Raw genomic sequence first — 25,781 nt, 5'->3', positions numbered from 1 at the left:
CTCTCCCGTTGCGGAGCACAGGCTCCAGACACACAGGCTCAGTGGCCATGGCTCACAGGCCCAGCCGCTCCATGGCATGTGGGATCTTCCCGGACCAGGGCACGAACCCGTGTCCCCTGCATCGGCAGGTGGACTCTCAACCATTGCGCAACCAGGGAAGCCCTATTTTTCGTTTTTTAAGGAACCTCCATACTGTTCTCCATAGTGGCTGTATCAATTTACATTCCCACCAACAGTGTAAGAGGGTTCCCTTTTCTCCACACCCTCTCCAGCATTTGTTGTTTGTGTATTTTCTGATGATGCCCATTCTGACTGGTGTGAGGTGATACCTCATTGTAGTTTTGATTTGCAGTTCTCTAATAACTCGTGATGTTGAGCACCTTTTCATGTGCTTCTTGGCCATCTGTATGTCTTCTTTGGAGAAATGTCTATTTAGGTCTTCTGCCCATTTTTGGATTGGGTTGTTTGTTTTTTTAATATTGAGCTTCATGAGCTGTTTATATTTTTGGAGATTAATCCTTTGTCCGTTGATTCGTTTGCAAATATTTTCTCCCATTCTGAGGCAGCTGGTGTTTTTGTTTTTGTTTTGTTTTGCTTTGCTTTTGCTGCCCTGATACTCATCTCTCAAATAACATAGCCTCCTGCAAAGTTCTCGAGAACCCTTGAGTCTGGATTTTTATTCAGTGTTGTTTATTAGGCACTGGGATGTACAGAGTCATGAATAGGATAATAAGCAGAGTTGTTTCCCACGTGGAAGCTTCCCTGTTAGAGAGTGACCCTGGCAATAAACAATTACTATATAGTAAAATTTCAGGTCGTGTCAATGCAGTGAAGGAAAACAAAGCAGAGTTAGGAAGGCGTTTGTTGGTGTGATGATAGGCTGGTTAAAGAAACCTTTTCTGAGGTGATTTTGTGGAGAACAAAATGGAGTGAGAAAACCAGCTCTGCAGGGATCTGAGGGAAAAAGGAAGTGCAAGGCCGCAGGTGGAAATGAGTTTGGCATGCTCATGAGACAGCAGGAGGGGCCTATGGAAAGTGAAAGGAGAGTGGTAGAAGATGAAATCTGAGAGGTGTAGGTGCCTGCCAGGTCATGTTGGACCTTTGCAGGCCAGCAGCAAGTGTGGGATTTAAACTAAGGGTAATCAGGATTTATCTGTATTATGAAAAAGATCAAGCATACACAAAAGTTGAGAGTATTATTAGTAGTATAATAACATCCATGAACCCATCAACAATTATCGATCCACATGACCTGACCATTGTTTCATTTATATCCTCGGTTGTTCTCCCCACTCCCAAGTTTATTTTTTTAACTTTTTCCATTTGCATATATTTGAATTTATGTCTGTAAAAATAAGGACATAACCACAGTACTGTCTAAAAAAGTTTATGTTAAGAAAATCCTTAGTAAGTATCTAGAATTCAAATGTTCCAGTCCTCACATAAATACATTTTAAAAACTTTAATTTAACTGATGGCAAAGTATAGATCATATTTTTAATGTGTGTACTTTTTTATTTTTTAAGAGAAATTTGATTTCATTTATTTTTCCACTTCATTTATTTTGGGGGAGAAGGCTGGGAAGAAAAATTGTTTCAGAGCTACCCAAGAATATTAGCATTAAACATCGGAAATCCATATTAAGGCTTGACTATTGCACATGAAATGAATATAAACGATAGACTAGAACCAGAGTAGAAAACAGTGACACACCCCCATTCCCATGACCCAGCTTCAGCAGTGCCTGCTTCATGGCCAGTCTGTCTTTACACCCACCAACATCCCTCCTCTTGTATTAATTTGAAATGAATCCCAGACATTATATAATTTTATCTATAAATATTTCATCATGTAGCTCAAGATAATGTCCCTTAAAACACACATACACATGCATGCGCACATCCACATTACTATTATTATATCTGAAGAAGAAACCAGTAATTCCTTATTGATAGATACCCATTCAGTCAGATTTCCATTGCTCAAATGGAAAAGTTAAAAAAAAAAAAAGTAAACTTCTTGTTAAACAGGTAGTTGGATCTAGAGGCTTTTTCAGGTTCAAGTTTGGTTCTTTATTTTCTTCCTCTGGTGAGGAAAGACTATGCAAAAGTGGTAGTGTTTTCTAATATTAGGAAGCCCACAAAGTCTAGACAACAGGGATTAAAAATGAAAGCATTTCATATCTAATGATCAGTCTTCATTTATTAGAAGTAAAAGAAGTAATTTAGTTGAAATATATAAAGAATATCTCTCCCTTCTATTTGGTTACCCAGGAGAATAGTTGGTATAGGAAAAATATTTCCTACCCTTTATTTACCAGTTTTGCATCCTTCAAAGTGCTGTTGTTTTTGTTTTAAGTATCATTGTCAATTGGGTTGAGATGTGTTTTAGCCATTTCATTGATTTTCACTGATGATGAAATTGTCTAGTCGTCATCTGATATTTCTGATGTGATCTCAGTAGTTTTTGATGCCCTCTTTGCTTTCTGATGAGCCAAGTTGAACACCCCCTACCCCCCCACCTGAAATCAGGCATTGCCTCAGAGAGCCCTGGTTTTCTTTATAGGAAATGATATTTAGATTCCACAGTCTGGGCTGTTGGCGTATTTGCTACTGGGTTGATAATTGTTGTTAGACACTTTTAATGGACAAAAGTAGGAAATAATTGTATTTAATCTTTTAAGATTAAAAATCATGAGTTCATACTGATACTGCCAATTCACATTCAGGACTGCAGGGGTTTTATTTATCTTGTATCTTTCCCTCGTGCCAAAAGTTTCAGTTCCCAGTGATAACATAGTCATTTATTTGCTTTATCCTACAGTACAAAATTCCAACCTAACACCAAAAATAGTATTATTGAGAAAATTTTAATTTTGTAACAGTTCTTTTTTTGTTCTTGGAATATATCTCACTTTGTGGTCATTTTTTTGTGTTTTAGAGTCACTTGAAATAATTCTTTACATTCATGCCACCAGGCTGGTTTAGCACATTTGCTTTATTTTGCTTTTAATTTTTAGGGATTGACTTTAAAATGTAGTCTTGCGGGCTTCCCTGGTGGCGCAGTGGTTGAGAGTCCGCCTGCCGATGCAGGGGACGCGGGTTCGTGCCCCGGTCCGGGAGGATCCCACATGCCGCGGAGCGGCTGGGCCCGTGAGCCATGGCCGCTGAGCCTGCGCGTCCGGAGCCTGTGCTCCGCAACGGGAGAGGCCACAACAGTGAGAGGCCTGCGTACCGCAAAAAAAAAAAAAAAAATGTAGTCTTGCTTTTATAATTTGTTATATTTACATGGTTCCTGAAGTCAAATCTACAAATTTTTAAAAGTCTTATCTTTTGCTATCCCTTTAGCCTGTTTCCTCCTCCCACACAAATAACCTTTGTAAGTTTGTGGCCTGTCCTTTTGTTATTTATTTAAGAAAACAAAAACAAATCCGTATTATCTACTTCACACACACTGACTTTCTTAAATAAGAGTATAAATTTTACATACTTTGCCTTGCTTTTAACAGTATGTTTTGGTGTTCACTTATCATGGCTGCTGTGCACGTCACGCACATGCTCAGAGAGAGAGAGAGAAAGAGAGATTTCCCCATTCCTTTTGTAAAGCTGCCACAGTGCTGCAGTGTGTGGATGTACGGTTTATTTTGCCAGTCTCCTGTTGGACATTTGGGTTATTTCCAGTCTTGGTTGTGTTGCAGTGAAATACAGCTTTCCTGTTTTTACCTGTGTTACCTTCAGGATAGATTTCTAGAAGGGAGATTGCTGTGTAAAGGGTAAATGTGTACAACATTTTGGCAGATGTTGTAAATCAGCCTCTTTTGGAGATTATAATGCGTATCCTTGGCTTATTATATATAGCCTACCATATAGTAATACGTTATCATATCCCAAACAGTGCAACCACCTTACAGCAATTTAACTCTTTTTCTCCTGCCATCCTTTATGCTGTTATTTAGTTTTACTTACACATGTGCTATAAACACAAAAAGACAATTGTTGTTTTAGAACATCCATATTCTTTTATTTTTGCCCACATATATACCATTTCCAGTGTTCTTAATTCTTTCCTAAAGTCCCTTTCTTCTATCAGGATTGTTTCCCTTCAGCCTAAAGAACTTTTTTTATGCAGTGAGTGACTGCTAGTAATGATTTCTCTCTGCTTTTGTTGGAGAAATCCTTGATTTGCCTTAATTTTTTTTTAACATCTTTATTGGAGTGTAATTGCTTTACAGTGTTGCGTTAGTTTCTGCTGTATAACAGAGTGAATCAGCTATATGTATACATATATCCCCATATCCCCTCCCTCTTGCGTCTCCCTCCCACCCTCCCTATCCCACCCCTCTAGGTGGTCACAAAGCACCGAGCTGTTGTCCCTGTGAGCTTATGTCCCTGTGCTATGCGGCTGCTTCCCACTAGCTAGCTATTTTACATTTGGTAGTGTGTATATGTCAATGCCACTCTCACTTCCTCCCAAGTCCGTTCTCTATGTCTGCATCTTGTTCCTGTTCTGCCCCTAGGTTCTTCAGAACCATTTTTTTTTTAAAGATTCCATATATATGTGTTATGCCTTAATTTTTAAAAGGTAATTTCCCCAGGTATAAAATCTCATATTAGTACTTTGTAGTGCTCTTCTGGTTTCCATAGTTGCTGTTTAAAAGTCTTACTGTTACCCTTCCAAGGCAGTTCTTTTCTCCCAGCTTCTTTTAAGATCTGCTTTTTCAAACCATTATTAATTTTTAATAACTTGACTATATTAGGCCTGTGTGACATTTTCTTCCATTTTTAATTTGCTCAGGTTCCACCGAGCCTTTGAATCTCTGAGTTGATAACTTTCATCAGCTTTGGAAGATTGTTGGCCGTTATGTCTTCATATATTGTTTCACTTATCTCATCATCTCTTCAGATATTCTCCTTCCTTTTCTTCTGGGAGTATCAAGATTGTACATGTTCAGACTTTGGACTTGATCTACCATGTCTCTCTAGCTCTGTTTTTGTTTTTGTTTTTCCCAGGTTTTTCTTTTCCCCCCAGTTTGAAAACTTTCTGTTGACCGTATTTTAAATTCACTAATTCTTTTTTCTGCTGTCTTCTTCAGTATTTGGTTAAACTCATCAATGAATTTTAAATTTCAGATACTCTGTTTTCCAGTTCTAGACAGTTCTTTGATTTTTAAAAATAGATTAAAATTCTCTGTTGAAATTCTTTTTTTCCTTTAAATTTATTTATTTATTTATATTTTTATTTATTTATTTATGGCTGCGTTGGGTCTTCGTTGCTGCGCGAGGGCTTTCTCTAGTTGCCGTGAGCAGGGGCTACTCCTTGTTGCGGTGCACAGGCTTCTCATTGACGTGGTTTCTCTTGTTGCAGAGCACGGGCTCTAGGTGTGCGGGCTCAGTAGTTGTGGCACGTGGGCTCAGTAGTTGTGGCTTGCGTTCTCTAGAACACAGGCTCAGCAGTTGTGGCGCACGGGCCTAGCTGCTCTGCGGCATGTGGGATCTTCCTGGACCGGGGATTGAACCTGTGTCCCCTGCATTGGTAGGTAGATTCTTAACCACTGCACCGCCAGGGAAGTCCCACTGTTGAAATTCTTTACATTCTTACCCATTTTGTCCATCCATGCTTATATTTTCAATTTATTAATCATAGTTATAGAATACTTACTTTGTAATTTCTAGGGGTGTTAGTCTGCTTCTATTGTCTTTTTTCCCCTTTTGATTGTTAGTCACATATTCCTCTGCCTCTTCATATGTCTGATAATTGATTATGTGAACGGAAGAGACCCCAAGTGATGTTTTCCAGCAGTGAGTGTTTTCTCTTTTTCTGTGTTAAAGGGTCAGAAGCTGATCACTTTGCTCTAGTCAGGGCTTTAGCTTGTTTTGACCGAGTTATTTTTTTATGACTCATTTCACCTCTAGCTCATCCGTGTTTCTCTGTTGTGACCCTACCAGGGTTTTTTTGTGTGTTTGTTTTTGTTTGTTTTGAATTTGGCTGCACTGTGCGGCTTGTGGGATCTTAGTTCCCCAACCAGGGATTGGACCCAGGCCCTTGGCAGAGGAAGCTCAGAGTCCTAACCACTGGACCACCAGGGAACAGTTTCCCAGGGTTTTTTTTGATTGAGAACCTTGCAAGTTCCACTTTCTATTCTTTATGCAGTTTCACAGTGTGGCAGATGTCTGAAGGCAGGGCACTGGCTGTGTATGGGTCAGGCCTCCTTCCTCTGTGGGGACTTTGTCCTCTGAGCACCCTGAGACTGCAGGAGTTTTCACTGTGTCTTACCAAAACTTCTGACTCAACCCCCAGCCCTCTTCACAGCCTCGGAACTCAGCAAATGTCCAGTGGGGTCGATTCAATTGAACACATCAGCCTCCTGTGATTCCCTGAAAGGCTGTGGGTTCTCTTTCTCTCTGTATCAGCAGTTGGCAAACTACTGCCCAAGGGCCAAATCGGCCTCCTCTTTGTTTTGATATAGCCTGTGAACTAAAAGTGATGTTTACTTTTTAAATGGCTGAAAAAGTTTAAAAATTGTTTTGTGACTTGAAAATTAAATGAAATTCAAATATCAGTGTCTGAAAATGAAGCTTGATTGGAATTAGCCATGCTCGGATTATGTATGGGCTATGTGTGCTTTTGTGCCACAGTGCCAGGGTCGGAGTAGCGGCAGCAGTGACCTTGTGGTCTGCAGAACCCAAAATATTTACTCTCTGGCTCTTTGTAGAAGATGTTTGCCTACCAACCCCTGATGTATGATAGTGGTTTTCAGAGTGTGGCCTGTAAATTCCAAGCTAGTTCCTGAGATCCTTACATTGAATTCATAAGGCCAAGAGATAATAACTACTAAGGTCTTTCCTTTTCTACTTTGTTCATGTTTGAACTAAAAGTGCAAAAGCTGTTGTGGGTGTAAAACTGCTGGTGCCTTAAATTAGAGTCAAGGCAGTGGCACCAGACTACTGGCAGGTATTTTATTTTTCAGTGTCACATGGTCCTAGTAAAAAACTCCATGTTTACATAAGGATGCGCTTCCAAAACACAGTCATTAATTTTGTCTTTACTAACGCATCCATGTCTTTTAAATAGTCTTTGTGGCAGAGTAGGCCCGTTTTTCCACACGCTTAGTCTCTCGTAAGCTAGTTTCTCGGCTTGGAAGAGGGAGCAGGGGTGAGCGCACAGCTCTCTCATTCAGCCTCACGCTCAGGCCGTTTGCAACGACAGCAGCAAAACAGTGCTACTCGCCACTGTATCTTGTTGCTGTTGTTTTGGAAAATTGTGATCTTTTTCACAAGTTTTTGTTTAATATGTAACGCATTAACCAAGTATTTCAAAATGTTTCTCTTTTAGTTCCAGACACATTTTATAAATAACAGTAGATCTAAACCACACACATGGGGTCTCGGTAATTTTCAGGAGTATAAAATTACCCTTAAAACCAAAACTGACTGATCTGTATGAGGTGGTTTCTCTTCACATGTCAGAGGAAAATAATGGCAGTGACTTTTTGTTGTCATTTGGCCTAAGGTCCTTTTAGGGACATCCCAGAAGTCCAGTGGTATTCATGGTGATTTGTTTGAGCATGCTGAAATGATCCATGTGCTTAGACCTGCCAGCCTCAGTGTTGATAGAGCATCCAACGACTTGCGTCAGTTTTTCCTATTTTTGGTGGTTGTTATTAGGGTATACTGTTTGAACTATTTCATTCTTTAAAAACAAATCTAGAAGCAGCTGAAGATTCTTTTGTTTTCATAGTTACTTTCCCTTCATTTTGTTCTTCTTTCCACATTATTTCAACCCAAAAATGTTAAGCCTGCCCTAACTGGAACTGATAGTATTTAGTTTGTAAACTTTAAAGATGCTGTCCCTTTGAACTTGAATGTCTTGCAGTGTGTTTTTGGACAGACTCTTAATTATGGTAAAGGGAGTTAGGCAGTGATAGTTATGCAGTTCATTAGCCACAGTCTTAAATAATAGAGAAAACAGACCTTGTCGGGATTATTGTGTATCCCTTTGAAAGGTTTATGCCCTCCCAGAAGATCATTGATGCTTCATAGGGAAAAAACTTTTTGATGTTCATATGAATTCCACATTCATTGACAGTTTCCAAACATATATCATTTCTAAGCATTTCAGTACTTAATGGAAAAAATCCAAACAATACAAACAATAAACTGAAAAGGTCTCAGAAGGGAAAGGACTTGAAAGTAATCTCAGGTATAAGTTTATACGCATTAATGGAGTTGATCATGGTTACAAGGAGGGTGTCCAGGAAAATTTGAAACACATTTGTAGACTTTATTTTTGAGTGTCTTACTCGGTTTATTGATAACTTATTTATTGTGGTAGTTGAGCCTTAGCATTTTTCAAATGTTTGGGCGATGGAATTGACCCTTAAAAGTAGAAGTACTCTAAAGCACTATGATAGCAGCATCTGCACATGAAATGAGAGGAGGTGAAAAGGCCAGTCTTTTGCTGTTTTTAGAAAATATTTCATTCTTTTCATTCCCTTTTGTTAGATGCATTGTTCTGTTTGTCTATCTCCTTGCCCTTTTCACTGTTACTTGGATTCCGTTTATTCTGATGGAGGTATTTAGAGGTATAGAACATTTCCTTTGATGCCTGGGCATCATTGTTTGCCAGGTTTTTATTATTGCAGAAGGCTTTCTGCTCACTAGATATACATATTTTTGAAAGCATGTATGTTAAAGGTAGCAGTTCGTATTGGTCTTATGGATATTAATTTTTGTTTCAGCTGTTAAATACCAATCAACTTCTCTCATTTAAAAAGATAAAACTTAAAAGAGAAAAATATAAATAACTGTGACATTACTTTAAATTACCTGGATTTACTCTGCCATAGTTACGTCTTGGGTAATCAGCAGCCTGTCTTAACACTGGTATAGACCTAGCCTTTAATTGGGATCCAAAGAAGAAAAGCAGCCAGCATGTGAAGTCACACTTAACACCTAGTAATAATATTAAGTGTTTAAAAATAATGATTTTTTCTTTTTTCCATGTGAAGGTTCTAAGGCCCAGCAGCTTCTGCAAGGACTACAAGCAAGCGATGAAAGCCAGCAACTCCAGGCAGTTATTGAGATGTGTCAGTTATTGGTCATGGGAAATGAGGAGACACTGGGAGGGTTTCCTGTCAAGAGTGTAGTTCCAGCTTTGGTAAGAGAGTCTTCCCCTCGTTTTATCCCAGTCGTCCTCTGAATGCTGCCCATATTTTTTTTTTTTACTAAAAAACATTATTGTCATTAAGAATTTTAAAATAGGATAGAACTAAGAGATAGTAGAGTGTGGCTTAGTGCTTTTATTTCATGCTTTATAGAGATTGTGTGTGACTGTTAATGATGAATGAGTAAAATTTCTAAACTATTTCCTTTTTTTTTATAAATTTATTTTTTATTTTATTTTTGGCTGCGTTGGGTCTTCGTTGCTGTGCACAGGCTTTCTGTAGTTTCGGCGAGCGGGGGCTGCTCTTCATTGCAGTGCACGGGCTTCTCCTTGCGGTGGCTTCTGTTGCAGAGCACGGGCTCTAGGCGTGCAGGCTTCAGTAGTTGTGACACGTGGGCTCAGTAGTTGTGGCACACGGGCTCAGTTGCTCCACAGCATGTGGGGTCTTCCCGGACCAGGGCTCGAACCTGTGTCCCCTGCATTGGCAGGCGAGTTCTAACCACAGTGCCACCAGGGAAGCCCTAAACCATTTCTTGATGAATAGTTATGCTATCTTTGATACTTCAGTGACTACGTGGTTTTAAATTTTAAGTTGTTAGCCCCATCAGGTGATACCTTGATGTACTATGCCAAAACTTATATGCTTTTTTCTTTTAAACTGGTGATTCACAGGACAGTAACAAGCAGCTCACTTGTGGGTTCTCTTTGTGGGCCATCAAGGTTTCATGCTTGATAGCAGTGTGCATGGCAGAGCAGTCAAGCCAGAACACCACATGGATCCTCCAGCTAAAAAAAAAGGTTTTATGTTGAGCAAAAACAAAAGAAACAAAACAGTACTCAACAGTAGAAAAACAATTTTTTAAATCTTAATGATTTTTCAACACAGTTGTGAGTTGATATTTAGAATTTATTAATATCTTAATCGCTTAAACTTTTTAATGTGAAAACAACAGGAAGAGAAATTGCCGTTACTAAATGTAGGCCCTTGAGCATAATACATCTTTCAGATAGTGGCTTGGTAATTTTCTCAGTGCTAGATTAAAGAAATAGGGTATAAGTTAAGATTAAAATTAAGTCTGAATGAAATAGTAACAAAAGACTAACATAAGCATGAATATACATTCATAGTGTATTTTACTTTGGAAGCTAAATGTCATTCAAGTCTTTGTTTGCACATCTAGTAAAGTTGACAAAAATGAAACTGTGGTTGGAGTATCAGACTGTCTCATTTGATCACGTTACCACATTACGGAGAGAACTGGGTGAAGGCCAGTCAAATACAAGATGGCGCAGTCTTTATCCGGCCCGCTCTTATTTGTTGGATGGCTCTGCTCTGGCAGGAGGTGATAAAGGATAGAGCAGTCTCTTTACCTCCTGCCATGCAGACCTCCTGTAACGAAAGCTAGCTCTCAAGTCTTACCAGTCCCACTCTACAGGTTCGCATATTAATTTTTTAGTGTTTCATGAAAGCAGTATTAGCCTTTGTACTCTGACATTTACCTATGTTTATATTCATGCTCAAATTATTGATTTCTTCAATAGCTGGCTTTTATGACCTGAATTAAACTTCCTTGTTTGTTTTTGTTCATTTAAAAATAAATAGTAACAAAGGACTAGGTTTACCATGTACTTATCTCTGTTAAACTGCAGTTTTTATTGGTTAAATAAAGAAGTTGTTAAATCTAGGCAGAAACATTAGCATAATCCAATTTTCTTAATTTGCTGGTTGTATTGATTAGATTTAAGTACTTGGCAGACCCGCACAAGTCAGCTCATGCTGTTAATAATGAATTGTCCAGATTTATCTTTCATCACAGTTGAATATTATAAATATATATCCATCAGTCACCATACACCTGTGTGACCATAAACAGTCATTTTTGGTGAAGAATCTGTTTACAGCAGTTCTTCCCAAATGTGGTATTACAAGGTTCATGCCACCTTAAAGAATTGGAGAACTTATTACTTTTTCTGTTAGCATAACAACCACTTTAATTTAGAGTAGGTGTTTTATAAGTGACTGTTTTGTAGGTGATTTGAGACAGAGTGTGCACGCTTGTGCATGTGTGTGTGTGTGTTTATGTTGTGTGTTTAACAAAAACAGTTATCAGGATCTCTGGTGTATAGAGATATTTTACCAAGCATAATTCAGAGCTGAGAAGACATTCATATTAAATGAATATTGCATTAGGATATCTGATGTCTGACGTACATTTAATTGAAAGGTACTTTACAGCTTAATTTCAATGCATTTAAAATTTCCATTGAACTAGAAGACAGTGAATGATTGTCTCTTTCCCCAGGTAGGAAATTTCTTTGGTAGCTTTGGCTGCTTCAGGAAGATGGAGTGTATATCTGTAGTAGTTTTGCATCCCCTCCTTTGAAAAACATGGTTAAAATCTGCTTAAGGTGTTTCCCACAAGAAAAACTAAAATAAAATCAGATGTTTAGACTAACTCATGCATCTGTAAAATAATTATATTACTCTGAGTTTTAATTAGCGCATAATTCATTTTTGATGTGATCAATATCGTGTTTAAATCCTATACTACTGTGTACTTTACAGCTGAGTTAAATGGTGCTTCGCTCAACTTTTAGAGAAGCTAATTTACAAGAGTTTAAGCTATGATATTGAATCTGTACTGATAGTTGTTAATTTAACAAATGTCAGTGCATTGCTGGTCTGTTTACTTATGTATAGAACTTATTGACACCTGTTAAGCCCTCAGTGACACGTTAGTGAGCTTCTGAATGGGGGAATAGAGGCACCAGGAGGGTTGGTTGTAAGCAGCAGGCAGGCTTTGCTTTTGACCTGGATCATTGATGATGATTATTCCAAGTCAGTGCTTCAGTGTATGTGTCATGCCCTCCTAAGCATAATCATTTCTTGTGTATGCATGCTAGGTTTTAACTTGATATTATTTTTGTATGGTAAAATTCTTGGATCATATAGTTCTATTTCAGTTGAAGTAGAAGAAATACTTCTAGGACTTCTAAGAATATAGCTTCTAATACTTTGTTATAATCTTTTTAAACAGATAACATTACTGCAGATGGAGCATAATTTTGATATTGTAAGTATGACCTGTGTTTTTAAAAACCACTCCAAATTTAAATTTTGAGTTTTTATTGAGTAAAAATGACTTCTTTTCTAGATGAACCATGCTTGTCGAGCCTTAACATACATGATGGAAGCACTTCCTCGATCATCCGCTGTTGTAGTAGATGCAATTCCTGTCTTTTTAGAAAAGGTAATCCTACTTTTGCCCAACTTGTTCGAAAGCAGGCATGGGGAATCAAGTTGAGAACTCTTGACTGTTGAATTCTAAAGTAGTATATCAAATTGTGAGGCCACATTAAAAGACATTTTTTAGCATCCATTATCTAACTAAAGTATATTTTTTAACCAAGGTTCCAGAAAAATGTTTTACGTCTAGCAGAGCGGCAGTTTAAAGTTGATGCTAATAAAGCATTTGTAAAATCAACCCAGTATTATAATTTTTTAATAATAGCAATTACTGCCTTAGTATAAAATCTTTCAGAGAACTTAAAGCAGTTGATTAAAAATAATCTCATTATTTCTAGAAAACATCCCAGTGAGGTTGATAGCTATTTATACCCTCATTTTACAGCTGAGAAGGCTGAGACAAAGTGCCTTGCTCAGGGTCATAGCACAGTAAAATTTGCATTATCTGATAACTTTGGAATATGGTATAAAGTTTAAAACTTGATTTTTAAAATTTGTTGTATAAACCAACCCGTTTATTTTAAATATGAAGATTTAAAGTTATATAATTGAATTTAGTTTATTCTCTATGTGAAACATATTTTTTCAATATCTTTAAAGTAGTTGGAAGGAAAAGAAAAGTATTGCCAGTATGTTTGGCTTAAGCGCATACATCACTGGTTTCTTATGGTGGGTTTCAGGTTAGAGGCAGTATAGATTGATGGAAATTAGAGAAAGTGTTGTTTATTCATGCAAAGATGAGCATCGAGTAAAAAACTTGAATGATAACCTTAAGTTTCCTTTGTATATGTTCCCAGCTGCAAGTTATTCAGTGTATTGATGTGGCAGAGCAGGCCTTGACGGCCTTGGAGATGTTATCACGTAGACACAGTAAAGCCATTCTACAGGCGGTAAGTGTTGTTACCGAAGGACTATATTTCATTTAATGTTGGATTTTAGATCCACGTTTGTATTAGTTCCTAGATTGCAGTCTCTATAAGGTACACATGCTGTTTCCAAGTGATGTGCTAGACTTTTAGTAGGCTTTTTTTAAAAATTGCTGATAAAAGGGTATTTCTTGGCTTTAACAGTTTCCTATATTTTAGGGTGGTTTGGCAGACTGCTTGCTGTATCTAGAGTTCTTCAGCATAAATGCCCAACGGAATGCACTAGCAATTGCAGCCAATTGCTGCCAGAGTATCACACCAGATGAATTTCATTTTGTGGCAGATTCCCTCCCGTTGCTAACCCAAAGGCTAACCCACCAGGTAAAACATAAGCCTATTTTATGTATCATAAAACATTTTTATTACATTTTTTTAAATGCTAATTTCAACTAGGACCTTAAATCTTCCAACTAGATATGTAACTTGGAAATGTTCTGATCTGTGTTTTTTCCTGTTACCTAGTCATGTACTCTATATTAGGTTATTTTATGAAATTTCAGTGGATTTACCCAAATGAACAGTACTTCTTCGTTTATGATATCTTCAACTATTTTGACTTTAGGGGTAAATTTATTATTTCAGCAAACACTGAGTGTTTCCTATGTAATATGATCAGAATTTCCTTTTAGAAAGATCACCGTTTCCTGAAAGGTATTGGGTTAGGCAGGCAAGACTAGGAGGGTATGGGTTAAGATCAGAAGAGAGATGAGACTATGTATGTGCCAGATAGAAGTGAAATAAGAAATGCAGACTGCAGCTGTCTGGGGTTGGAGAAGAACAGGAGCAATTAGTAGATGGAATCAGTGGACCTGGTGTTGCAGTATGAGAAGCAGAGCTTATAGAGCCCCTGGTGGAGGACAGTTCGTGAGTTAAGCTTCGAGATTTTAGAGAAATTGTATTTTCTTGTAATGTTTCAAAGTGGTGTTATTGCTAAAGAGCTTTTTAGAGATCTGACTTTTAAGTCACCTTTACAAAGTGTGCTTAAAATCTTCTTGGGGAAAATTAGGTACATAAAATATACAGGCATACCTCGGAGATACCGTGGGTTCAGTTCTGACCACTGCAGTAAAGCAAAATATCACAATAAAGCAAGTCACAAGAAGTTTTTGGTTTCCCAGTGCGTATGAAAGTTCTTTTTACACTATAATGTAGTCGCCCCAATCCCCAGGCGACAGACCGGTAGTGGTGGCTTGTGGCCTGTTAGGAACTGGGCCGCACAGCAGGAGGTGAGCAGCGGGTGAGTGAGCGAAGCGTCATCTGTACTTACAGCCGCTCCCCATCGCTCGCAGTACCACCTGAGCTCCACCTCCTGTCAGATCAGTGGTGGCATTAGATTCTCATAGGACCCTGAACTGTACTGTGAACTGCGCATGCGAGGGATCTAGATCACGCACTCCTTATGAGAATTCAATGCCTGTTGACCTGAGGTGGAGCTGAGTCGGTCCCATCACCCCCAGATGGAACCATGTAGTTGCAGGAAAACAAGCTCAGGGCTCCCACTGATTCTGCGTTATGGTGAGTTGTATAATGATTTCATTATATATTACAGTGTAATAATAATAGAAAGAAATAAAGAGCACAGTAAGTGTAATGAGCTTGAATCATCCCGAAACACCGCCCCCCCCACCCACCCAAATCTGTGGAAAAATTGTCTTCCATGAAACTGGTCCCTGGTGCCAAAAAGGTTGGGGACCGCTGATGTAGTCTATTAAGTGCGCAATAGCATTGTGTCTAAAAAAAAAAAAAAGTACATACCTTAATTAAGAAATCCTTCATTGTTAAAAAAATGCTAACCATTATTTGATCCTTCAGGGACTCGTAATCTTTTTGCTGGTGGAGGGGGAGAGGGTTTAAAATGTTGGGAGAATTACCACAATGTAATACAGAGACAGGAAGTGAGGGAGTGCTGTTTGACAAATAGTGCCAACAGACTTGGTGGGTGCAGGGCTTCCACAAACCTTCAATTTGTCAAAAATGCAGTATCTGCAAAGTGCACTAAAGTGAAGCACAATAAAATGTGAGGTATACCTATATTAAATAAGGTGTTTACATAAGATAGGTAAAATAATATTATTGAATCACTGGAGGATTTTGCTTCTAAGATGATCAAGACACAAGTAGTGCCATTCATTTTTTATTTATTTTAAAAAACTTAGCAGGCTGAGATAACCTTTACTTTATGGGGGCTAGAAATGTTCTCTAGTTAGGTGTGAGTTTACCTTATTTTGGAAGTATGGCCCAAGAATCAGAGAAGTTAAATAATGGGTCCTGTTGTTGTAGCATTCTTTCTAGACTTAAATCATGACAGCGAAGGTGTAGGACTTCTATAATACCAGAATTCCTTTCATTTTTACACAGCTAAGCCTACTTTTACATCTGAAGCCCATTTATCAATTAGAAAAAACCGAAGTCTATCAAACTATGCCATTAAATTGTTCTTTCTTTTCTTATGAGAGTTATTCCAAATGTTTTCTCATTAAGATCAGTCTAATAGTATTTAGATTGTTTTCATAATGATAGAGCAAATCTATATCAAGTTTTTCTTATTATCAGTAAATCTCTGGCTCACACACATACTTAACTACTTACAACTTTTTAGTGAATGCATGTTTTAAGCACTTCTACTTGTAAGGCTTTTTAGAATGGTAGGATGTTTATTTTTTCTTTATTATAGTTTTTGTGTAGGTATTGAAATTATAGAAGTACAAAAGTTGTTCCCTTTCTTTGTATTTGCTTTTTATATGTTGGGTTCTTAATGGAGGAGAGAGGTTCTATCAGTATGATTCCCTTTGCTTTGAAATCATGACATTACTGATTGTTTGCTTATTAGGGTCACAGCATTTTCAAAGCTCATATCTAGTTAAGCAAGTCTTGAAGAATTTGGGGTTAGGAAGAAGATAAGGGAGTGACGTACGACAGTGAAAATGTTTTATATTAACAAACTTTATTTTCCTTTATTAAAAAGGACAAAAAGTCAGTAGAAAGCACTTGCCTTTGTTTTGCACGTCTAGTGGACAACTTTCAACATGAGGAGGTAAGCGTTTAGTCTTTGTTGGTATTTTCATGAAGTTGTTAAATTGCTGCCTCACGAAGTAACAGTTTTTTCTTTCTTGTGTTTGTGAAGAATTTACTCCAGCAGGTTGCCTCCAAAGATCTGCTAACAAATGTTCAACAACTATTGGTAGTAACTCCACCAATTCTAAGTTCTGGGATGTTTATAATGGTGGTTCGCATGTTTTCTTTGATGTGTTCCAACTGTCCAACTTTAGCTGTTCAACTTATGAAGCAAAGTAAGTGCTATTTTATTATTCTGTTTTATACGGGAAACACAGCTTGTGTTTGTGTGTGTGTGTGAGTTTAATTTCTGTTAATAAGTAAAGTCAACATAAGCAAGTAGAAATGGCTAATATCACAGGCACTGGATAGTAAAGGAAGAAAAATGTTAATATGTAATAAATTTGTGTTGTGACAATATAGTAATGCTGCCTACATACAATTTTTAAAGTATATAATATATTAAAATTTTACCCCTTGGTGTAGGGCTAAAGACCCAAAGTCATTGCTTTCTGTACAGTATCAATTAAGTAATGATGCTTCATTAGGAGAATTCTGAGTTTTATGTTACCAGTAACTGCTTCTCTTTTGCTTATAGGTAGTCCTTTTTTCCCATATTAGATTTTCCAGCAGTTTATGATCCCAGAATGCTTTCTTCCCTCAAAGTGTTGGAACTTATTTACACAGATGAATGTCTCTGATCTTTGCTACTTTAATATTTCTAAGTCTTTCCCAAACTTACATGTGCAGGGTATCGAGTTTTATCGCACTGCTATTGCCATTGCCCATTACTCTCTTAAACCTTAGATTTCACAAGTTAATGTCAGAAGACATCCGTATGTTGTGATTATTGCTGGTAGAGCGTTGATCACCTTTTTATGAAGCACCTATCATTGTGGTTAATTTCATGTCCATAATTCTAATCTCTGAGGACGTTACCTTGGGAGTCAGTGATGACACTCACTGACAAAACAGTCTTTGTCCCACCACTTCAAACAGTATATTAAGTGGTATAAGAGGACTTTTTTGGGGGCGGATGGAGGGGGGGACTCAGTTTTGTATTTCGCATTACTTATGAATTTTAGCACATGGCACAGTATTTTGTAGAAAAATAGTGTTGCTGAGGTGCTTTATTGAAGAAATTCCTCTTACAGCATTGAGTCTTTCCTGAACTTAGTATCCCAGAGAACACTGTTTTGCTTATGCCATGAACAAAGTCCTCCCTGCCTAGATAAGCTTGGGAAAGGTTTAACTCTTTTTTTGCGTAGTCATAATGTACTTTGCTTATTAAAATCCCTAGGGCCCCCTTGAATTTTCCCATTTCTTGAAGTTTGCCTACAGGATTATCTCTTGTTACCGTGTGGCGTGGCACAGCATTTTCCTATATCCTGGTTTGGGAAATTCCTGTCTGACTTTTGTTTGTTTTAACGTTTTGGAATTTTTTTCTTTAGCATGATGAATGTTTTCACCTCTTCTGCATACTTAGGAAGTTTGCCGCATAATCATTCTACTTCAGTAACGCGAACCTCTCTGGTTCTTTCCATTTTGTTGTCATCCTCTGATCTCTTTAAAAAAGAAGAAGTTAATAATGTACCATTGCCATCTATTCATATTTCTTAAGAAAGTTGGCAAAATGACTTTTTCAAGAACTGCTTAAAAATTTTAATCACTGTTTGTGAAGTTTCAGTGAGTCAGAGATTTATCCACACCTCTCTGCCCAAATTAATGGTGAATACTTTCCTTGACAGCAGAACTTACTGATTACTGGCAGAACATTTCAATGAAATGTTTATATTTTGCATATGTGTAGTATTTTATAGATACCAACAGAGACACAGCCCTGTCTTTAGGGCGTAGCTGTTAGAATGACCAAAACCTTTGGAGCCTGGGGGCTTCCTCCACTCACTGTCAGTGTCAGTACACTAAACTAGTTTTCATGCAAATTCTTCCATAAACTGATGTCTTCTGGGGATGGAAGCTTGTGGTAGAGGATATTTTAATGATCTTTAAATTTAGTTGGCATGCTTACTGTCATTTAAGGTAAAGGTTTTCCTGATCACAATATGGTAATTTCAGATGCTTTTAACTGCTGTGTTTTGTTCTGTTGGTCACATGTTTTCAGTATATTTGAATTGAAGACAAATATACAAATACACTTGAGTCGAGGATAAAATATGTTTAGTACACTTTTTTGCAAAGCTCGTCAAGGAAAGTAATACAAGATCCCTGAAGTCTCTGCAGTGGATTTGTGATTAGGTGTCTTGCTGGAAGGTTAGGACTCAAACTTTAAGTCCTCAGAAAGAATTTGTTTAAATCTTCATAATTTTTTTAAGGTTTTAATGACAACTCATTTGGATTTTTCACTTTAATTTCTGTGGTATATAGCTGTACAAGAAAATATTTCTAATTGTTTCCCCCCTAGGCAATGATTGCCTTTTAAATATGGCAGTATAGGTAGTTTCATAGGGTTTTGCTTTTTGTTGTTGGTTTTACAGACATTGCAGAAACTCTTCACTTTCTCCTGTGTGGTGCCTCCAATGGAAGTTGTCAGGAACAGATTGATCTTGTTCCACGAAGTCCTCAAGAACTGTATGAACTGACATCTCTGATCTGGTAAAGATTGGGCCAGTAATAACTGTGGTTTATATGAGGGTATTTTACTTTAGAAACCTGGTATTTACTGACAGCTCAGGAAGCTACTTATTAAAATAATTGCACCTTTCGTTTTCAGTGAACTTATGCCATGTTTACCAAAAGAAGGCATTTTTGCAGTTGATACCATGCTGAAGAAGGGAAATGCACAGAACACAGATGGTGCGATATGGCAGTGGCGTGATGACCGGGGCCTATGGCATCCCTATAACAGGATTGACAGCCGGATCATTGAGGTAGTAGTTTCATCGTACCGTTTAAATATGTCTTATTTTGGTGGAGAGTGGGTGTAGGGCTGGAGTGGGGAGGTGGACTTGTGTACTTAAATGTGCTCAATGTTGAATTAACTCAAGATTTTCTCATTTTGTCTCCTGAGAACAAGGTCCTCATTTCTGTTCAGGTCAGAAAACATGGTGTTCTAGTCCTGCTTCTGCTGCTCACTACCTGATTGACTTGGAGCAAGTAATTTAAGATCTTTGTTCCATAGTTTCCTCATTTCTGAAAGGAAACATGAGAGGGAGTTAGGCTACGTGTTTCTAAAAGTCCCTTCTATCTCCTATCCAGAAGAAATCTCTCAAAAGCAAAGATTACATACAAGTAGCTGCTTCTCAGTATTTTTAAAGAGCAAAAATATGGAAACAATCTAAATATATAGCTTTAGATGAATGATTAAGTAAATTGTGAAATATACGTAGGTTTGTATATAATCCAGACCGTAATGGGATAGATTTTAATGACTTAAAATACAATATGCTATAAATGAAAACAAAATGTTCAAAAAAATTATGTGACTGACTCTTGGGAACTCTGCAAAAGAAAAGAAGAATAATGGCAAAGGAAAGAAGCACACTAAAATATTTCGTGATTTTTCTGTGAAGGTTTTTATGTGTAATTTTATTCTTTTTTCCATACTTCTTCATATTAAGTTTGCACAGAAATATTTCAAAAATTTCTCAGGTTAGGAAAATATTTGCCCTAGTTTAGGAAGTGTTGGGTCACTGCATTATCTGAGATGTCAAGCATCATTTACTAATGTTTTCATATATAAGTTACTTTAAGTATTAATATAATTTCTAATTTCAACCTGTGTTATTAGAATTTTTTAGGACATGACACTTAAATAGCCTTTTTTTTCTTTAAGGTCCTTTCCCCTAGTTAGTTTCTAAAAATGAGTTTGTGAAAAACATGTTACAAGATTGGAAGATCTTATGAAAATATCTAAATTCAGAGCTAGCTGTTACGTTATGAGGAAGTTAAAGGCGACTGGTCTTTGTGCATTGTTAGCCTTAGTTTATAAGTAGGTCGTGGTCTCTAACGCTGAGCATTCTTCTTTTTAGCATTTTCCCGATAATGGTATTTTCACTGTTAGTTAACTGTCTTATATTTCCTAAGAGTCCTGTCTTCCATTCAACCAAGGAATTCCATAAGAATGAATATTTTATCACTTCTTTAGGCTGTCTAAAATCAAGCAAACAGTGTTAATCATATTATCTCATTTGAGATACATACTTTGTAATACTTGCCACCCCTGGGGATTACTTTCTTTAGTTCCAGTTGTGTCCCTTTCAATCTTAGGGCATCATTTAAATGTAAAGTCTTTTTTGTTTCCGAAGGATAATTTTATAGGATCATTTTGTTTAAAGGAGGATTTTGATGGGCTGCTAGGAATCCATGCTGTAAATAACATTTTAACCTAAGAATTAGATACTAAGATTTATGGATAACAATTTTTTTTCTGTCAGCAATGTCTTCAAGGCCTTTTTAACATAAATAGTGTCGTCTTCATGTCAGTGATTCTACATGACTGGATCCTTCATCAGGATTTTACCTGTATTTGTCTCAGGGGACCTGATAGGTCCTGTAATATATATTTGTGTTTAATTAAAAACGGTTTGTTGAGTGAATGAGTTTTGTCACATCCACACTATTAAAACTTGTATATTCAGTTACTTCACCATCTAAAACCTGATGAAACAAATATGTAAGTTAGCATTTATTGAGGGTTCCCACTGTGTCTTAAGTTGATAAATTTCTCCATGTTTATATTCAAGGTTTCTCTCTCTTTGCTCTCAGGCAGCCCATCAGGTCGGTGAGGATGAGATAAGCTTGTCCACTCTGGGACGAGTTTATACTATTGATTTTAATTCTATGCAGCAAATCAATGAGGACACGGGAACAGCACGTGCCATTCAGAGAAAACCTAACCCCTTAGCCAATACTAACAGTAGTAAGTATCTTTTGAGTTAAAAGTAGTACTGTATTGTCTGTGAGTAGTATTTGCAATAACAAATAATTGTTTTATGGAGTGTTGTTATTAAACTTAAGACAGTTGCATAGTAGTAATTAATTTTTTGTTGTTGCTTTAATCGGCAAATGAGCCAATATTAACTGGCATCTTCCCCAAGATTTTCCTACTTCTGTGATTTGCAGTGTCCTGGACTCTAGTCAGAATTGTCCTGTGCATCCCTTTCCCCACCACCGCCTTCCAGTGTTATTGAGATATAATTGACACACAGCACTGTGTAAGTTTAAGGTGTACAGCATAATGGCTTGACTTACGTCATGAAATGATTATCACATAAGTTGAGTGAACATCCAGTTTCTCATAGATAGAAATTAAAGAAATAGAAAAAAAAATTTGGGTGTGGTAAGAAACTCTTAACGTTCATATATAACATCAGCAGTGTTAACTACATTTGTCATGTACGTTACATCCCTAGTACTAATTTACCTTACAACTGGAAAAGCTTATACCTTTTGACTGCATTCATCCAGTCCTCCCCCCCCCCCCCCCCCGCCCCAGTAACCACAAATCAGATCTCTTTGAGTTTGGTTTTGAAGTATAATGAACTTACAACACTATGTTAGCTCCTGTTACACAACATAGTGATTCAATACTTCTATACATTTCACATGATCGCCATGATAGATACTTACTATCTGTCACCAAAGGTGGTATATACAACAGTAAGTGACTGTATTCTCCATGCTGTACATTTCTTACTCATGCCTCCTTTATTCTGCACCTGGAAGTTTGTTCCCGTTAATCTCCCTCACTTACTTCTTTTCTCCCCTCACCCCCTCCCCTTTGGCAACCGCCAGTTTGTTCCCTGCAGCCCATGCACTTTTTAAATCCGATCCTTTTATCCCTGTTTTACCTTTGGATCCACTCACACCCCATCATATTAGTTCTTTCCAACCTTTTATTTTATACTTTCCCACCAAAATTCTCTTAATTAATGAAGAATAGGTGATTGTGATTTTTTTTTTTCTTTTCAGGTTTCTGTCATTTGTTCCTTTCCTGAGGGATTTAGTTCATTGCTTTTGCAGGTCTAGGCTAGCGTGCAAGGGTCAGCATACTGTTTCTGAAAAGGACCAGATAGTAAATATTTTAACCTTTGCAGGCCATGCAGTCTCTGTATTCAGCACTGCTCTTGTAGCTGCCAAACAGCCATATACAATATGTAAACAAATATATGTGGTTGTGTTCCGATAAAATTTATTTACAAAAATAGGTGGTGGGTGGATTGGGCCTTTGGACCATACTTTGCCAACCCCTGTTCTAGCGCTTTTCATCTGTTACCTTTCCCCTGCACCTTATTCCCTCTAATCAAAGTGACAGGTCATCTTGTTTTTCCAGTTTCTTGCTACATACTCACTGTCCAGTTTTTCAGCTCTGTTTATTTCTTACTAGTGGTTTAACTGGCTAATACTGAAACATCTCCAATATTTTGTGGAACATATATTAGTAAAAGTAAGAGATCCAGTGTAGTGGTGCCTCGTGCTTTTCAGCTGGCCAGAATGGCCGGTGGTTTTGTAGCTGGCTAAAATTTGTCTTAATGCCATTTATAGACCTCAGTTGATTGCATTAGATAAGTTAATTTGCTTTATAACCAAAAAGTTTTTGTAGCATTTCAGATAATTACATCAGCTTGAATGCTTTATGTTATTTACTTTATTGTGTTTCTGAAGTCTGTAGCTTTAGGATTATACTTTTTTTTTTATTACAGGTGGATATTCAGAGTTAAAGAAGGATGATGCTCGAGCACAGCTTATGAAAGAGGATCCGGAACTGGCTAAGTCTTTTATTAAGACATTATTTGGTGTTCTTTATGAAGTGTATAGTTCCTCAGCAGGACCTGCGGTCAGACATAAGTGCCTTAGAGCAATTCTTAGGATAATTTATTTCGCGGATGCCGAACTTCTAAAGGATGTCCTGAAAAATCATGCTGTTTCAAGGTGTGTTCATGAAAGTGGTGAAAACGCTTTAGAAATCCAAGTCTCTGCAAGTAACTTCAGAAATCTTTAAAGAAATAGTACAGAAAAAATATGCACAAAACAGTTTATTTGGAATATTTTGAGCCCTTCGTTGTCTTTCTGTATTCACAAACACCTTTGATAAAGAATAAATTAAATGCAGAAGTTGAGCATTTAAGAAAAATTCTTGTTCTGGTGGATTGGTTTGACACTTAAAATATTTTGCTCTCAAATTTAAAGTAGGATGGCCAGCAGTAATTATCAAATTCAGACAAATGTTTTATATACAAATGCTTTCTTTTTTTAGTCATATTGCTTCCATGCTATCAAGCCAAGACCTGAAGATAGTAGTTGGAGCACTTCAGATGGCAGAGATCTTAATGCAGAAGTTACCTGATATTTTTAGTGTTTATTTCAGAAGAGAAGGTAATGCCGTTCATGATAGTTAATTCATGGTTAATCTTTTAGTCTAAACATTATTTCAGTAGAAGTATAGTTATACTCTATAGAAAAAAAATTAAACTGTTATTTTTATGTAAGATATTTGCATGCTTACAGCTTTAATACATATAGAGCATCTTTTATAAATCTTTTGTTATAGATTGTGTGAGATTCACTGTCTGTTGATGAACACTTAGTAAGTTTCAATGATTTGAGTGTTTATGGCCCAGAAGCAATCATTGACTTTTCTTTTTATGCTGATAACATATAGTTGCCCATAAAAATTTTTTGAAAAAGTCAGAGGTCACTTTCCCAAGGAATCCTGTTAGTAGATCAGAACAGCTGTGAAAGGGATTATTTTTTTACTTCAACTATGTAGATAATGGAATATTTCAAGGCTTGGAATAATCTTCAGAATGCAATTGGTGTAGTCCTCTAATTTGAGGAATTTCAATGTCGAAATCAGCCTAGGGGACATGATACTTTTCCATTCTTTTCTTGAAGACCTCAAAGATGAAACTGTATCACTCATTTGGGTGTTTTATTCTTTTTAAACCTGCCAAGATAACAAAAGTTCCTTCTCGTCAACAGAAATCTCTTTATGGGTCTTTTTGGTCTATTAGGTTACTTTGGTCTTGTGAGGATGCAGAAAATGATGGTGTTTTCCCCTCACGTAACACTTTATCTTCAATCTTAGAAACAATCCTGGTTCTTTATGCATATGATCTGTTTTCCATTCTTTTGATCACCTTTTCTTATGCTGGATTCATCTCTCTTTACATCTTGAGAATGTAACAGACATGTTAGTGTAATAGTATTGAATCAAATGGGAAGAAGTTTTCACTGTTTCTTATTAGCTCTGTTCAAATAGCAGTGAGTTTTCAAAAAAAATCCAGCACTACACATTTATGTGAAATAGAAGGCAAACTCTCTCCATTTCCCAGAGATAATAACTATGGTTAACAAATCAGGTTTTCTATGCTCACATAAATGCCTGGTATGTATTCTTATTTTTAGCCTTAGATTATCTTGTATTTTGCATTCTGTATTTTGTTTTTGGTTTTCTGTTTTTGTTGTTGTTTGCTTTTAGTTGCTTTCTGATTTGGAAGCATATCAGAATCGGTCTTTTTTCTCAATGATTTTTTTAAAAACTTTGGTAGAATCAACTATGCCGTCAGGTTGAATTTCCCGCCCCCAAATATTTATATAGCATTTACATTATGAAGTTTACGGAGGAATGTAGATTGGTTCTACCCCTTTGCATCTGGCTTGTCTCACTGTTCTTTCAGGTTCCACTTAAATGTCACTTACTCCTAAAGATCTAGCCTGCCTTCTAGATTGTTACATCTCCCGATTGTATGCTCCAACAGCACTGTATTTTCTTTTTCATAAGCAGTTCACTCTTTATTTGTAGTTTCTTGTTAAATGTATCTTTCTCATTAGTTAATAAGTGCCCTGAATCCATTTTTCTTAGCCATGGCCATATCCTTAGTCCCTAGCACACAGTCTGGCATATGATTGCTGCAAATAAGACTTATGGAACGAATGCCTGAAGTTTGAATTCATTCAGACTTTTTTTTTAAATAAAAAGAATCTGATGGAAAGCTCTGAACTCTTCCCCAGAAAAATGTGATTGTGTGAACATGCACTCACCTACATTCAGACACACAGATTTGCATATAGTTTTACACACCGATATTCAGACACACACTTTTATATTCCCCCCTCCTCTCATGTACATCTTGCCACAATCCAACCTCAAATATAAACCCTGCCTTATAAGTTACTGTTCATTTCTCCTCATACACCTCCAAGGATGTGAAAATCACCATCCTTCAATAGCTGGTGTTCTCTTTTTTTGGCAGTAGTGTTACTGTGATCTTATCTCATTGTAGTATTTGAAGTTAATGACTGTAGGTCTTTTTCTTCCTTCTGGCTATCAAGCCACAGGTGCACTGCATTTCTGTAATTGCTTATTGTTTTTATAAAGGGTATTTTATTTCCAGTAGGAATTTACATGTGACCCCATTACGTATCCTACA

General features: G+C 37.1%; 1 protein-coding gene across 15 annotated transcripts in view; it reads left to right on the top strand.

Annotated features, from left to right (window-relative positions):
• The window catches only part of TRIP12 (thyroid hormone receptor interactor 12), a 149,489-nt gene that overhangs the window by 86,929 nt on the left and 36,779 nt on the right, over window positions 1–25,781 (top strand). For 6 of the 15 annotated variants that reach the window (XM_082841383.1, XM_082841392.1, XM_082841388.1 and 3 more), the window contains 12 exons: window positions 9,008–9,156; window positions 12,201–12,236; window positions 12,318–12,413; window positions 13,207–13,299; window positions 13,495–13,656; window positions 16,301–16,369; window positions 16,460–16,625; window positions 18,885–19,002; window positions 19,121–19,280; window positions 21,115–21,268; window positions 23,052–23,280; window positions 23,606–23,724. In XM_082841383.1, the coding sequence (XP_082697509.1) occupies window positions 9,008–9,156; window positions 12,201–12,236; window positions 12,318–12,413; window positions 13,207–13,299; window positions 13,495–13,656; window positions 16,301–16,369; window positions 16,460–16,625; window positions 18,885–19,002; window positions 19,121–19,280; window positions 21,115–21,268; window positions 23,052–23,280; window positions 23,606–23,724 (1,551 nt within the window). The remainder of the gene's footprint in view (window positions 1–9,007; window positions 9,157–12,200; window positions 12,237–12,317; window positions 12,414–13,206; window positions 13,300–13,494; window positions 13,657–16,300; window positions 16,370–16,459; window positions 16,626–18,884; window positions 19,003–19,120; window positions 19,281–21,114; window positions 21,269–23,051; window positions 23,281–23,605; window positions 23,725–25,781) is intronic. The other 9 variants (XM_082841393.1, XM_082841389.1, XM_082841387.1 and 6 more) reach the window with 3 other exon arrangements.

Source organism: Leucopleurus acutus, assembly GCF_964270905.1.
Source record: "Leucopleurus acutus genome assembly, chromosome: 6".
NCBI lineage: Eukaryota > Metazoa > Chordata > Mammalia > Artiodactyla > Delphinidae > Leucopleurus > Leucopleurus acutus.
This window is presented reverse-complemented; position numbering and strand designations above follow the sequence as displayed.